Here is a 16,173-nt window from a genome sequence, read left to right as displayed (position 1 = left end):
TGTGCTTTTCTCTGCCTCGATACTGCTTCAACGGGACATTCCCTTTCCTGGATATCAGCAATCGTCTCCCTTCCTCCCACCTCACCGCCCCTCCTTGTCTCTTCATAGTGAGCTATGCGTTGCTTTTCCCTGTACAAAGTGAGCAGATGAACTCTGGGAGAGAGGGAGGTGGCTCGTGGCGTCGCTTCTCTGTAATCCCAGAATGCCTCACGCTGGGTCTTTGCCCATTGACCTTTGTCACTTTCCAGTATTCGCCCTACTGTGCCCACTGCACAATGGTTGAGTCATTCGTGTCTCCTCAGTGTCCTCCTGGTCATTGTCACAACCACTGAGGACCTTTGGCAAGTCCCTTTCTCCTCCTAAACCAGTCCCCTCACTTATATGACAGAACAATAGTGGCCCCAGACGGGTGGAATTTCATTGTGTCCAGCAAACCAGGCAAAGAGGAAGCACCCAGGCTCACTGTACTTGACTTCGTGACTCCATTCCATCGTCAAACAGCTGCAAGGGATTCTGGGACCTTGATCCCTTAGACTTTAGCTCGGATTCTACATTAGGATACGTAGACTGGAGAAGTATCAGTCAAAGGTGATCTGGGCTCCAAAACTGAGGAAGGTGGCAACCTCATCAATCTGGGGTGGCAGGCCACTCGTGCTACCTGAGACTTTCTTTGGCTCTTGAAGCTGCCTGTTAACTGGTGCTCTTTGTGTTTCTCCAGGCCCCACCGTGAGCACTGGGGCCCTGCTGGGATAAGAAGCTCCAGTTCTTAGCCAACCCTCGGGTCCCTCTGTTTCCTCAACTTTCATTTCTGCCCTCTCTAAATGAGGGGAGGGCTGTTAGACATCTTAGCTCAGGTTGGTTGGTAGCCGGAATGGGAACCAGATTCGAGGTTCTGACTGCTTCCACTGAAACTGGAGGGCAAAGGGCAGGTGAGGTGGAGGACCCAAGGTCGGGGAATTTATGGCAGTCCAAGGTTTATGGTTTTGATATGGACTTATTAAGTACAATTTAGGGCCGAATGTTCTCCTCTGGCCCCCACCCCCACAGCCGTGTTGGCAGGAGTGGAGTCAAGGCTTATTGCAACATCGTGAAAACATTTCCTGGTGCTCACCGGCTGAGGGAATGGACAGGGAGGCAGGAGTGGCCCCAGGGCCCAGGAAGGACAGTTAATGGGTGCTCTTGAAGACAGAAAATGGAGTGGTTAGTCTCTCCCCCAGAAACCTGTGTGAGGCCAGTATTCCTCAGCCCCTTATGACTGGGGCTTGCCGAAGTGGAGCGACTGGCCATACACTGTGTGTGATTCGTAAACTAGAATGGTTGTGAACCCCTTAGGAGGGCTACAAGTGTCACTGTAGCTGAGTGTCATAAAGTCCCATCATCCCTGAATGCCCTGAGGTGCTGGATTAGTGAGCTATCCATGAGTATCAACCCAGACTTGTCCCATTGATCAGTATGATGGCGAGTTTCCCCCCACCCTCCACTGTTTTAAGATGCCAACATGGTATTAGGAAAATGTCTGGGAAGAGAAATTGACCTCACTTTGCTTTCACAGGCTGGCTCCAGCACACGCCTCCTCCAATATACAAACAGGAATGTGAGGAGGTGACCCGCGGTGGCAAGACATCAGGCCACTGATGACATCAGGCCAGCTACCGAAGGGGGAAAGACCACTAGAGCCTCATACACAGCACTTCATTATCCTTGCTCTTATGACATCCTGGCGTCCATGTTTCTGAAAGGTTGAGGTGGCCCAAAAAAGGGCTCCATCTTCGAACCTCTGTCTATTCTTAAAAATCTCTCCGTTACCCTCTCCCTCATCACTCCTCTCTTAGGCAGGAGGACCAACTTTCACTCTCCCCAAAAACCTGATGCTTAGAGTCAAGAAGGCAGGGGCTGGGGCTGGGGAGACAGATCAGCTGGTAAAGTGCTTATCTTACAAGCATGAGGAACCAAGTTCAAACTCCAGAAGCCATGTATAAAAGTTAGGTGTGGAATCACATGGTTTTAAAAACATTTATTTATTCAATATGCGTGGACATATCCCCTTCATGCATGCTTTGGCCCACATTTGTCTGTTGTCTTTGGAGGAGAGAAGAGGGAGTCAGATTCCCTGGTTCTGGAGCTACAGATGGTTGTGAGCCACCAGGTAGGTGCCGGGAATTGAACCCTGGTCCTCTGGAAGAGCAGTCAGTGTTCTTCACCAATGAGCCATCTCCCTAGCCCCTGGAAAATGCTTTAAACCCCCCTAATGAAGACAAACATATCCTCAGGGTTTGCTGGCCACTAACAGCCTAATCAGTGAACTCCATGCCAACAAGAGACCTTGTCTCTTCTTGTCTCCAGAAACAAGGTGGGCGATGTCCTTGAAACAACACATGAAGTCATTCTGTCTTCCCTCAGCACAAACATACGCATACATATACATATGCAGCCTTCTACATACAAACACACACACACACACACACACATGCACACCACACACACACACACACACACACACACACACACGGCGGAAGATTGGATTTCTACCTTTGACTTTCATAGAAAATCACCTGAGCCTCAGTTTCCCCATCTAGATGATAAAAGATTATTCATAAAGTTTAACCTCTTGATAGGAAGGGTTATTAAAAAGAAAGGATTCTTGTCCACCATAAATGCTGCCAGACTGTCCTATTTCTAACACTATGTGGGAAAAGACACCAGTAAAAGGACTTAGAAAACATATGTATCATTTATTTTGTTTGATAAATTTTTGCTAAAACACAGAAGTAAGAACTGTTTTTGAGGGTTTTTTTTCTTTTTTAACCCCTTGGGCAGTGATGGTGGGGACTTGGGGATCAGTGTGGGACCCAGTGATGTTTGCACAACCACAGGAAAGTGCTGATTGATCTGATGGGGGCTCAGCGTACTTCCGGATGCTTGGCGTGAAGTCCGTGATTAGAATTCACCAGGGGAAGTCACAGAGAGTTCTAGCAAAGACAAAAGGCGTGGTCATCACAAGAAGCCGTGGATGTCCGCTTCTAATCCTCTCTCGTCTCCTCCCAGGGAAGCCCCCCGAATCCTGAAAGTTTCCGAGAATTCCCTGAAGTAAAGAGGCTGCTCTTGGGGAAAAACTGTGGCACCCACCCTTGCCCACCAGCAGCTTCTACTTAGTCCCATCGTATTATGTACTAGAAACAAGGCTCAGAAGAAAAAGGCTCCAACGTAGTGTCTTCAGCTTGCAATCAGAAGAGTAGACTTTCCTTTATCGCGTGCTTCCTGCGTTGTAATCAAGTTAATAATGTGGAATGGATTTCTCCTTCAGAAAGGACTGACTGGGACAGCGACTGACCCCCGCCCCAGAAGACTGCTACCACCAAATCCCAACATCACCTACTCTTCTCATGATGTCACTGGGGATGGAGGGATAGAAGATAAGGACCAGAGGAGTTCAACTGTCCTGCCTTCATGCAGGGCAGTCTGAGCAATCTGGCTGGGGTCTCTGGGGGCACTGGAGTGAGAGTGGCCAAGGAAGTCTTGAGGGCTCTGAGCATGGAAAAGCCACTCTTGAGACCTAGAACTTGGCTTTAAGGGGTTGACTCAACCTGTTCTGACAGTCCTGGCCTGTGGGTATTCTTTTGCTTTAAGCAGCTGGCCCCATTACTCCTCTGCACCTCTTTTTCAGAGGACCTATCATTAAGACTGGAATTTCTGGACACTGGAGTGCTAGCCCTGCCACTCAGAAGGATAGACCTCGCTTGATGGACACTGGGGTGCTAGCCCCATCCACTCAGAAGGATCAGCTTGAGGCACCATAACTATCCAGTCTCACAGCTCATTCTTTCCACTTGGTTCATTTCCAGGGGATATTCCTCTTGTGTCCGTTGGTCAGAGGCACTTTATAGGGGCTCCGCAAAGTCGTCAAGAGTTAGCCAGGGGTGGATCTCTGCCTGCTGGGGATGAGGAGCTCCAGAATGTACCTTGAATGTAGCTCCTCAAGCAAGCCTGAAACCCAGGCTTTCTTGTCTTTCTGCCTCTCACCCAAACTCCTCAGCCCTGACTGCCAGACTAGACTGGTCCCTCCTCCAGGATCCATGACTTGCTGCTCCTCACCAATACTTGGGTAGATCAGTGGGAAAAAAGGACAGGAGTCCTGGATCAACTTTACTCTTATCAGTAAACTGGATTCTTGACTTCCAGGGGACTTTAAAACAGTCTCTGGCTGGCCAGCTCTGGAGAGAGTAAGCCTCTGGGTTTGACACGGGTAAAGGACGAGGAACTCTCTGAATTCCATACCAGGGGAGACAAGAACTTCCTGTGAGGCAGTTAAGATCCTCTACTTATATCTTCCATAATGATGTCTGGGTTGCAGGGAAGGTTCTATGGAATGATGGCTGTCTAACGTCTTGTGACGTCGTCTGGAAGTACGGAAGAGACTGACAGGTCCTGGGAGAACTCTGAGCCATCCCTTTGTCTCATCCGTAGGCTCTAGCATGGCCTCCTCAATCCATCTCAGCAGTCCTATCTCTGCAGGATGCTGTCCTCATCTTCTGACAGCCCCGCACGGCAGCTACCCCTGACCTCAGTTTGTCGTTCAATGGTCCCCAGCGTGTGCCCTATCACAACTCCATGGGAACCAATTTCTTCATCGCCTCCCTCCTATACTATTTTGCCTACCCATAGGCCTTTGTCCAGGCTGCTGTCCCCTAAAACTAGCCAGAAGCCTACCTTCCCTGTCAAGGGACAAACACAAAGCTTGCCTCTTCCTAGGTACTTTCCCAATGGCGGCCACCCTCTCTCCACATTCTGTTTAATCACCACCCTTGGGTGGTTCTCTGCTGTAGAAAGCCATAGGGCCTATCACTCCAAAGTTAATAGCCTAGTGCTAGAGGCAAGAATCGTCGTGATGTGGGCAGAGGAGGGATGGCAACTCCTACCCTCTACCTCACCCAGGTCAGTGCTTACAGAAGGTTCTCAGAATGAAAATGGTTGTCATGGCTTCCTCAGCCTCCAGTGAGATGGCTTTGGAGAAGTCAGATGGCAGAGGAAGGTAACTATAGAGGAAGGTAGCAGGTCACCTGAGGTTGGGACAGCAGGAGAGAGGAATACTACAATGCAGGCTGATGTGACCTCAGAAGGTTTGTTTCCAGGCCCCCTGACCAGCACCAGGAAGGAAGAGGCCCCAGCTGAGAGAGAAGGGAGTTGTTTTTAAACAAGGTCCTGCAACATCTGCAGATGGTTGTCCTTTAGGGGTGAAGAAGTTGAGGGAAGATATGAGGGGAAGATGAAGACGGCAGCTTCAACTTGAGAAGAGTCCAGGCAGCGGAAGACATCCCCCCGCCGGGGTCTCCTCAAGGCAAAGCCCTGCCCTCCGGATGTGGGGTCAGGGGTGGCAATGCATGCGATCCTCAGCGCATGTTTTTGGGCCTACAAGCCCTTTCAGTGGCTGCTCTGGGACTGGTCCCTCTTGTCACATCCTCTTTGCCGTGACTAAGTTACACCCAGGCGCTCTCTGAGGGTGTGAGCCAGCAGAAGCCTCACCCCCACCCCCCGGCGGCTTGCTAGATGGCTTCCTGCTTGGTGATCGTTGGCTGGGGGATGGCAGAGGGAGGCTTGACGATGGTGGTGATGGCTCCTGGCAGGAGCTTGTAGGATTCAGATCCAGAGCCACTTGGTGGTGATGGCTGTGGAGTCTCAGGGGTGGCTGAAAGGAGAAAGAAGTGAAAGTTACCCCAAAACCCAACCTCTGTGGGAATAACCAAAGAGCTGAGAGAAAGCTCATCCACCTGCTGAGGTAATTCCATAAGAGAAGACGAGGAATCCAATCCCTAAGGTGGTTATGATTCAAACTTCTAGGTGTCCAGACCCTAAAATCTACATTTCATGAGGCCCTACTACCCATCGGGCCACCATTTAACATGGAAACTCAGGTTGCTCGTCCCAGACCAGGGTCCAGGTGTGACTGGTCCCCGAAGTAATAATATATGTGGTAAAAAAAAATATATATATCCTGACTTGGAAGAAAGGACAGCAGCTGAGGCCCAGAGATAAGATGTTAGATATAAGAGTAGGGTGATCATTAATGGCTGGGCCCCTCTCACGTGTGGGTACGGGCTCGAAGCACTTTATATCAGTTCTGGAGAGCCATTTTCATGCATTCTACAGACGAGACAGCAGGGCCTAGCAGGGCCCTTCTTCAATGTTTAGCAGAAGAAAAACACAAAGGAGAAGGCATCTCGTCTCAGGCTACTGGCTACTTTCGTTTGGCAGACGACTTTCCCACAGCCAGGCTCAATGAAATCCCTTTCGCCCCGGGGGCCACCTCATCTCATTGATGATCCCGTTCTTTGAGGAGCTAAGTCCTACTTAGTTACCGGTCTCCTGCCAGATGGATGACCGTATTCATCTGGCCAGGCCTACTTCAACAGACGCGGTCACCTAATAGATGGAATTCTCAGCCCACAAATGTTTTCCCAATGGTCCCCTCACCTAGTGGATTGCCTCGTACAGTTGACATCATCAAACACCTCCCTGAAGACGCAGCCGCACTGAATAAACAGCTTTAATCATCAACAACCCGACCCCTTCATTTCCCTACTCGGGAACACAGAGAGCTATGTCCCTCATTCCCCCTTCTAGTGCAATCTTCTCCCGCCTTCTTTTCTTTCTTAGACCCCCTCCTTACCCCTTGTAGAGTTGACCCCAGGCTGCCCACCTGCCTGCCCCCTGGGCCGGGGCCACTCACACATCTGTCCATTGCTGAGGTGAGAGGGCATCGTGTTGGCAACTATGACATTGGTGCCCATGTGTTCTTGCATCAGGTGAGGGTGCAGGGGGTGGTGGGCGTGGGGCGCGTCACTGGCAGACCCTGTAGACAAGGAGGAGGCATCAGTCAGGATTGGAAGTCTTGGAGAAGGACCACAGCCTTGAAACACCATTTCCTCCAATGTGGCAGTCAGTCTGCTCATCAAGACCGACCTTGCCTCTTGGACGCTTATCCCTCAAACAAAAGCAGGCACGTCTAAGCTTAAGTGCAAAGAGTAGTCTCTTCGCTTGTGTAGTAAGATGATCACTAATTGCTGGGCCCCCCTCACGTGTGGGTACAGGCTCAAAGCACTTTCTATACTGGACATAATTTGATCCTCCCGTTACTTCTGGAGAGTGAACCCTGTTATCATCCATTCTACAGACGAGACAGCAGCATCCAGGGAGGTTGTCTCACCCAAATGTGTTGGGATGCAGACCACAGCTCCTGATCCTGGCAGCCATGACACCTGACCTACAACAACCTCCCAGTCACAGGGTCATTGTGAGAAGGATGTGAGTTACTGCCTACCAGTGGTTCTCGCTGTGGGAGACACTGGTCAATTTCTGGAGTTTTTTTTTAATTGTGATTCCTGGAGAAATTTCTACTCATATCTCAGAGGACAGACACGCAGCTAAGCAACACCCGGGATATCTCCCCTCAAAAAGGAGTCACACGTCTCCCAAGTAACCAATGCTACTGAGGCAGACAGCCTTGGCTTCCACTTGGGGTCACTCACTATACCACCCCAACACTTGCCAAACCTCCAGTTCCAGCTTCTCCTGCTGACTGTCGCCCACCCCAGAAAGAATCCTTCAGACTTATTGATGGGTTAGAACTGACCCTCCCCCACTTCTCTCTAAGGGTGGCTGGGCGCTGTCTTTAGTTTTCCTTTTAGTTCAGACCGGATGCCATGGTCTGTGGTTAAGGCCATTGGCTCGGAATCAACCTCAGCTTCTCCCACCCAGCGGGGGTTTGTCTGCCATGCCTCCGATCAGATTCATCTCTTTCCCATTCAGCCATTGCTTACTCTGTGATTCCCTCCCAATCTGGTTTCCGTCTCCCGGCCCTCTGATACTGCTCTCAACAAAAGGACTGAGAGCCTGCAGGCTGTGGCTCTCCTCCCTCCTTCCCTAGTCCATCGCCTCCCATGCCCCTTTCCCTGCCCCCCACCCCCATTTAACACCACTGTTCAACCTGTCCTCCTGAAAACATGGCTTTTCTTGGATTTCCTGGTTTTCCTGCTTTTCTCCAATGCCCCTACCTGGTATCTATCTATCTATCTATCTATCTATCTATCTATCTATCTATTTATTTTTGATTAACGCTTCCATAACACTTCTTCTTCTGACTCCTAAATGCTAGAAAGCCCAGGGCTGCCTTTCCTCCATTGCTGGGCCATCTGATGTATGTACTTATGGTCTTGGTAACCCAGCTTGGGATTTCTAATGCTCCTGCTGTGTCAGTCCAGAATGGACCTGGATTTTCTGACCCCAGACCCAGATTTAGGTATTTTCTCATTTTCCTCATCAGTGAAGCATCCCGCCATTGACTCCACCACTCAGAGCACAAGTGCAGCCTTGACCCTTGACCCTTTGTCCTCTCTGCCACCGCCCACTTCAGCATCCGCTGGATCCAGACAGTCTCTCTCTCTCTCTCTCTGCCTGCTCCATTCCCACAGTCCAAGACACCAGCATCTCAGATGATGGGATAGAGTAATATTCCTGACGGGTTTCTCTATCCCCTGCTCCCTGAAATTCATTATTGATCACTAAGTTAGACGGGATTGCTTAAAACTTTAGTTTAATTTTCAGTCTCTTTACAAAAGTTGTAGACTGAATAAAATACAATTTCCTCCTTTTTCCTTCCTATCCCCCTTCCTTCCTTTTCTTCTTTTCTTTTCCTTCTTGCCCTCCCTCCCTTCCTCTCTCCTTTCCTTCCTTCCTTCCTTCCTTCCTTCCTTCCTTCCTTCCTTCCTTCCTTTCATCCTTCCCTTCCAAAGTCTCCCTCTGTTTCCCAGGCTGCCTCACAGACTCCCTACTGCTGAGGGTTTGCTCATGTTTGCTCCTAGATAAAAACTCAATATTTTTGACCCTGGCGCACCAAGCCTTGTTTAGGACTTGGTCTCTAGTGACTTCCCACCTGCGTCTCCTCCACCCAACACGCCTCACACATGCATGCCCCTCCCTTACCTCAGAGCCTGGAAAAAAATGACTTGTGCTTAGAATGTTTCCCAAGATTTTAAAATGTAGTAATTTTTACCCATTGGTCTTAGACACCACTTCAGGGGAGCACCTCTTGGTTGACTCATCCAAAGGCCCCCGCATGACTTGTCTTTTTTTAATTTTTTTATTATCCACTTGGTTATCGTCTATTTCTATGACACCCTCCCCCACCTTACAACATGACTGTCTGACTCATTTTATTCCCTCTGCGTCTGAACAAATGGACCTCCTTCCTTCTCTCCAAGGTCCAACAGACAAGGGAGATTGTCCAAGGCTCCCATCAAGGAAGCAGTGGGGTCTAGAGGCCAGCAAACACAGATGCAGATGAAGCCTGCGTCCCAAAGAGACACAGCACTACAGCTCCCCAAAGACCATCCCCCCAGAGTTACAGACCTCCAAGCAGCATCTCCTGCAGCAGGTTGTCAATCTTGGCCATGCCAAAGAGCTTGATGAACTGGATCTGCTCGATCATCTGCCAGGTAATGCTCTGCAGAGTGGGCAGGAGCAGCAGCAGCTCTCCAAAACGACCCCGAGAGTCATACTGCCGGTCGTTGATGTAATCCTCCAGGCTCACCTGCACCTGTGACCGCAGCCGCTTGATCTTGCCTGGGTCACTCAGCCCCTTGGCATCTGCAATGGGAAGGGTGGTCAGGTGAAGACCAAATGTCCCCTAACTTGTGGGCTTATTGACCTTGGAACCCAGGGAGCTTTAACCAGTGCTGGGGCAAGAATTTAGGGTCTTCCATAGCCAGCTTACTCTAGAATAAGGAGTGGCTTCCTAGAACCAAGCAGAGAAAGATAGGAAGTCTAGTACAGCATCTTAGGATCTCATTTCTCTTTTGAATATTTTTTATGCTGCTCTAGGAATCAAATGCAGCATCTTGAACGCACTAGATGAGAGCTCAGCTATTGAAAGTCCTGGCATCTTCTTATCTTGGGCAAAAGGAATAAAGAAGACTTGGGAAGCTCATGGAACCAGTTGCTAGAAGAGCCATGATGTGAATTTGAGGCTCCCAGCCCACAGATAAGGTCCCACGATCTAGACCCTGCACTTGTCACATCAAGAGATTCCCCCCTCCCTGCCACCTGTCACCTGGGGACTCGGCTGAGGCTTCATGTCCTCCAGCAGAAAGGCACACCACTCACACCTTACACCTTTTTTTTCAGCAACCAATCATCTTTTATGGATGTTCTGTATGACTCAACTAGGTCCCCTGCCCTCAGCCAAGCTGCCGACTCTGCCCTAGAGCCAGCGATATCATACCTGTTGCTGAGCCATGGCCACCTGCTCAGCCCCAAGCTTTGCACCACAGGACTAGAGCTAGACCTTTACTCTCTGGGGAATGGAGAGTTGCAAGTGGAAAGCAAGACCATGAGTTGGAAAGACCACATTATCAATGAAGAGCCTGAAGTTCACATCCGTGCTCTGCAAGCTTCTAGTTGTGTGGCCTTGCTTGAACAAGTCTCTGTGCACCTCCATCTTCTTGTTTGAAAATGGGGGACATGGGGCTGGGGATTTAGCTCAGTGGTAGAGCGCTTACCTAGGAAGCGCAAGGCCCTGGGTTCGGTCCCCAGCTCCGAAAAAAAGAACCAAAAAAAAAAAAAAGAAAAAAGAAAATGGGGGACAACAGCTCTTATCTCGCAGGTAACATGTTAAGATAATCCGGCTGATCTCTGTGAAATCAGGGGCCAGCACCAAGGACAGCGCCTCGCGCCCAACAGGTCCGCAAGGCAGCAGGTAAAAAGGGCACCGCAAGCCTGAGATAACCGAGAAACAAAAGCAGGTGTTGCACCAAGATTCGACTACATGCATACTGTGCAAACTCAGGCATGAGAGTCAGCACAGTCAACAGAGAGAGGACAGAGAGAGTCATAAAGGAGGGGGATCCAGTATCTTCGTTCCAACAAGCGAAAAGCCGAAGACGCTGACCATAGATGACGGGACAAGAATAGCACTGCAAGCTTCAGCAGTAGTCAATGGAGATGGAAAAGTCACAATAATGGTGCCCTGGGAGGATGGGAAAAAGAATGCTCGGGATAATGGATAAGAAGGAAGATGAGAAAAGTAAAAGCCAGGTCTTTGTAGTTGGTGTCCTGCTGAGTTCTTCTGCCCTGAGAACCCTGGTCTGCCTCATCTACTCAGTGGGTCTGATGAAAAGTACTTCTGGTTGTCATGACAACCCAACAGGCTGTAAGTCCAACAGGATCGAGACAGCAGGTCTGAGGGTGTGAAAGTCAGCTTAGGAGGTGTGGATGATACCTGGGTCAAAGAAGATGATGGCTTTGAGGCAGGCGTATTCATTATCATCGATCTGCAGCTCTTGGAAGGGCAAGACCAGCTCATCGAGGATGCGAATGGACACACGGCTCATCTCTGCTAGCTCTGGACAGTGCCGAGGGACGATGTAGTCATTGCCTGAATGGGTAGAGGAGATGGGACTATCACCTCGGTTGACCCCTGTCCTTCTGGCTATGGTTTGCAATTAAGAGTGTCGTAGATACTCCTAAGAGGGAGTTACTAGGTCAGTGTGCCCATTTTACAGATCAGAAATATGAGGCAAGTGTGAGGAAGGTGATTGTCTGGAGTCCTGGGTGAGCTAAGAACTTGGCTTTTTCAGAGGATTTCCATGTCCCCCAAACTCCTTTCACCTGCATGACTCAAGATGAAGGAAACAAAGTCAAGGCCTGCTTAGGAGGCACTAAGGGCTGTCCCTCAGTTTCCTTATAAAATAGGAATATCTGAAGAATATCTGGGGATGGTGTATTGAAAGAGGTGTACTAAAACATATGTCTGGACATTTGCATAGTACTGGGCATCTAAGGGATGTTACACAAGTGTTCCAAATTAAATGCCCTGAAGGCTCAGGTGACATGGGCTGGGAGGAAGGGCTGTGCCATTCCTGGCCACCTTTCCTTTCAGCTCCAGAAAGAACGTTGGAATGTGCTGGAGATTCTGTGGACAGCACACTGCTCTGTAACTTGAAGGCTGGGAGAATTCCCTCCCTTGCACCTGTATCTCCTGCATCTGAATTAGGAAGCCATCGGAGAGCTGGATTCTGGAATCCTGTGCTCTGGTCAAGCCTAAGAACATGGCTGGGTTACACTCAGTTTAATTGTTGCTGTCGGGGTATGGGCAACCACGTGTTCTGCCACTGAGCTATACCTCCAGGCCCCCCTTAAATGTTTTCTTAAATTGCCTTTCATTTGTTTGTCTTGGGGGAGTAATCTGTGTGTTACGATGTGCTCCCAAAGGTCAGCGCACAATCTCGGGCTTTGGCTCTCTCTTCCCACCACGTGGGTCCCTAGGTTTGAATTCAGGTGTAAGTTTCGGCAAGAGGTCCTTACCACCTGAGCCATCTTGCCAGCTCAAGGTATTATTAGTGTGCTCTCAACTGATGGTTACTAGATTAAAAAAAAACAAAACTATTTGTTATTTTAGTTGAAGATAATAAGATTATCTTACGTTTCTCAGGTATGAACTCCCTATTTAATCCACTCAGACATGTCCTGACCTTGTAAACCTGTGTTTCCTTAGTAGCGGGGATTACCAATTTACATCAGTATATCAAGTTTGGGATAGTTTTGATCTGCCCGCCTGGTCCTTGTGTGTTACTATCGAGATACCCTTCTCTCATGGGTGCACCAAGCCAGGCTCCGCCTCTCAAGCTCTGGCTGGGATGGGCAGCCTCCTCACCTAGGAGCAGCACATCCTTGAACACCATGGACCTCTTGGTGGCTCCAAGCAGCAGGTGCTCACCAGCGTGGGCTCTGAGCAGCGCCACCTGTAAGAAAGAAGGCAGGAAGTCGGGCACCTGTACCCCAGGTGGGAGGCTGCACAGAGTCAAGTCGGTGGCCTTGGCAAGTCAGAACAGTGTTCCCTCTGCCTTGCCTACCTGAACTCTGAAGAGCACACCATAAAACCTCTGCCTTCCTCTCATGACTAGTGAAGCGAGCAGTAAGAATGGATTCTTCATGGGGTTGGGGGTTTAGCTCAGCAGTAGAGCGCTTGCCTAGCAAGTGCAAGGCCCTGGGTTTGGTCCCCAGCTCCGGAAAAAAAGAAAAGGAAAACGAAACAAAGAATGGATTCTTCAAAGACCAGGAATATGGAGGCATGTGCTGTCCAAGACAGGGAACCTCCTGTTTGCTCTGCTCGTGAACTTGTGTGTTCTTTGGGCAAGGAGCTATGTCCTGGTTTTGTCAGGGTCCCCAAAGACCCTCGACTTGCCCCAGATATTTTAAAGCTGTGGGTCCTAAGTTCCGACCAGTGTACCAGTTCCAGGGAACAGTGAAGGGTGCTTTAGGGAAACTCATAGTCTTGGGCTCAGTCCTCAGTGGCTCTGACTCTGTGTGTATGAGCTGGACCTGGGATACACAGACAACGAGCTTCCCAGTTGGTTCCAAAGCTCCGCTGAGTTTGAGAAGTCACCAGTGCTAAAGATACCCACAGAGCGTGTATTCCCCTGACACTTTAAGAGTCTGTGACACTCAGAGAATTTACATGAGCTTCCGTGTGGATGTCAGTTCTTTTTTTTTTTTCTTCTTCTTTTTTCGGAGCTGGGGACTGAACCCAGGGTCTTGCGCATGCTAGGCAAGCGCTCTACCACTGAGCTAAATCCCCAACTCCTGGATGCCAGTTCTTAAAATGCGCTCACGCCAAGTACAGGATTGGCAGGTGACCCATTGCCAGGTCCTATCTTTGCATCGTGGTGTGTAGAGACTAAAGTTTGAGGTCAAGTTCAGATGCCTTTTGGGACATCGCCTGTGCATTAGAGCCATTGGCCTTAGTGCGACAACCAGAAAATACCAGGGCATAGCAACAGGATGGTAACCTCTGTAGGTGGTCACAGGTAGCAAGGCATGCTGGGAGGGTCAGGTGTTTCTGTGTGCTCTTCTAAAAAGGTGTGTGTGTGTGTGTGTGTGTGTGTGTGTAGGTCAGAGAACAATGATTCTCTCCTTCTACCCCGTGAGTCCTGGGAATCAGCCTTGGCAGCAAACACCTTTCCCAGTTGAACTATCTCATCATCCTTCCTAGATACTCTATTAGACAGTGTGGGGACACAATGGTCTCTGAGCTCATAGAACTGTCAGGCTGTGAGAGCGAGGAGGAGAAGAGAATGATAAACTAGGAATTGGGTGTGCTGCAATGGGAAGAAGGGGGAAAAGAGAGGGAGGGAGGGAGCACAGAGTAATGAGACAGGGAGGCTGCATCGAAAGGAGCTCAGGGTAAGCCTCTCTAAAGCTGTGCAGCCCAGAGGCTCTCAGAACACAGGAAACACACAGACCCTTAATGAAACAAGCCAAGTAAAGAATGAGGAAAGGAGGGATGACTGGCATAGCACCCTGACTTCCTCACCAGATCCAGTTCCTCCTGAGCCTACTGCTTACGACCCCTTTCCAGTCCACCATGGCTGGAACCATGAGGGAAACCAAAGATGAGAAGGAATGGGAAAGTTTAGAGGTGAGACTGTTTTCCGTGAGCAACAGGAAGGGATGCAGAAGACACTAACCACTGAGTGCACGCTGCCCAGTAGGCTCCGGTGTGCTCTCAGCCTGCAGAACACTGAGGACCAAGTCAAATCTCAGCCTGGTGGCCAATGTGCTCTGGGCTTTAGGCCAATCACTCTGTCTCTTTAGGCCTCGTCTAGTCAGAGCTGGCCTTCTAAAGCCAGGAAATGGCTACGTAGTGTAACAAGAAGATGGCTTCTAGAGCGATGGAAATGTGGATCCTTTGGAAGGTCATGTCCCCAAATCTCCCAGGTGGCCTCATCCACACTAGGCAAGATGGGCTCCTCGTGTACCATGAATAGGTTCCCAGGTCCAACCCTCAGACATGGCAGCTTTGGGGTATGGGCAGGCAAGGGGGTGTTAATGATTGGCCCATGTTACTGGCCACCCATCACTGCCCTCAGAGAATGCTCTGAGCTCCAGCCAGGGAGGTTTGGGTGGGAAATAGAGGTTAACAATTGCTCAGCTTGGGGGTATCTTGTTGTCCTCTTAAGTTCCTGGGAAGGAACAGGGGGCGTTAAACATTAATTCGGGCTCTCCAGCAGAGGGACAGGGGCTGAGGCATGAGGAGGAGTGGGAGAAAGCAGGGACAGCTCGGACACGATCCCTGACTGTCAGCTCTCTAAAGGAGAGCTGCATCCAGGGTTCAGCCTCGGGGAGAGGCAAAGACCAACCAAGCCAGTGTTGACCTAGAGGGCCATGGCTTTCTTATAGATGTTTTTAGAGGCTGGGGGTGATGGCTGGCTTCTGCACAGAGGAGCAGCTGGAACTGAGAGACTAAGAGACTGTATGCAGCCAGGCATGGTGGTGCATACCTTAAACCTCGTGCTCAGGAGGCAGAGGCAGGCGGATCTCTGTGAGTTTAAGAACAGCCTGTCTGGGGTTGGGGATTTAGCTCAGTGGTAGAGCGCTTGCCTACCAAGCGCAAGGCCCTGGTTTCGGTCCCCAGCTCCAAAAAACAAAACAAACAAACAAACAAACAAAAAAAAAACCCAGCCTGTCTACAGAGTGAGTTCCAGGACAGCCAAGGCTACGTAGTGAGATCTTGTCTCAAAGCAACAATCCCCCCACCTCAAAAAAAAAAAAAAAGAAAAAGAAAAAGAAAGAAAGGAGACAAGGCAACGTCAGACTCATATGGAAAAGCGGGTGTTTTCAGTGTTGGGAGGGCAATCCCTCTCTTTTCTGGAGGTAGCAAAGCCGTCCGTGGAGGCCAAGGGGTGTGTATGGAGCTGGAGTCGTTGTATGAGGCATTTCAGAAACTTATCCATCCAGACTCGCACTGCTCCCTACCCCCACCCTTCCCCTCCATGGATCCATTCCAATAGTCCAGAGAAGGTGCCTTGAAAAACAAAACGCTGACTTAAGCCATTTTGGGGGGAAGCACGAGACAGCACTGGGGAGGACAGCGGAGGTCCAGCTGAAATGCTGTTGACCCATCCGGACTTTCCAAACAAGAGCACTCCCACTTGACAGATAAGAACACTGGGCCTTGGAGAGAAGTAATTTGCCCCAAGACACACAGGGAACTGGCCTTAAAACCGGAGTTTAAGTCAGATCTCCTGAGGCCTGGCCTCCGGGAAAGCAGAATGATGTGGAGTCTGGACTTTGGAGCTTCTCTGGCTGGTCCTAATCCCTGTTACGTTGGTTGCTGGCTGTGTG

At 49.9% G+C, this 16,173-nt stretch overlaps 1 protein-coding gene across 10 annotated transcripts in view; it reads right to left on the bottom strand.

The window, feature by feature from the left end:
• Window positions 1–2,709: 2,709 nt before the first annotated feature.
• Window positions 2,710–16,173, bottom strand: part of Hnf4a (hepatocyte nuclear factor 4, alpha) — a 61,769-nt gene continuing 48,305 nt past the window's right edge. For 2 of the 10 annotated variants that reach the window (XR_015682109.1, XR_015682107.1), the window contains exons 6-11: window positions 12,704–12,791; window positions 11,270–11,425; window positions 9,403–9,639; window positions 6,695–6,847; window positions 3,749–5,683; window positions 2,713–3,697 (exon numbers count right to left, since the gene is read on the bottom strand). Coding sequence is in view for 6 of the 10 variants with exons in the window: in NM_001270931.1 (NP_001257860.1) it covers window positions 5,541–5,683; window positions 6,695–6,847; window positions 9,403–9,639; window positions 11,270–11,425; window positions 12,704–12,791 (777 nt within the window). In the remaining 4 variants the exon portion in view is untranslated. Of the gene's footprint in view, window positions 5,684–6,694; window positions 6,848–9,402; window positions 9,640–11,269; window positions 11,426–12,703; window positions 12,792–16,173 lie in introns of all 10 variants that reach the window. The other 8 variants (XR_015682110.1, XR_015682108.1, NM_001270931.1 and 5 more) reach the window with 5 other exon arrangements.

Source organism: Rattus norvegicus, chromosome 3 (genome assembly GCF_021556685.1).
Source record: "Rattus norvegicus strain SHRSP/BbbUtx chromosome 3, alternate assembly SHRSP_T2T, whole genome shotgun sequence".
Taxonomy (NCBI): Eukaryota; Metazoa; Chordata; class Mammalia; order Rodentia; family Muridae; genus Rattus; species Rattus norvegicus.
Note: the sequence above shows the minus strand (reverse complement) of the source record. Positions and strands in the feature narration are given on the sequence as shown.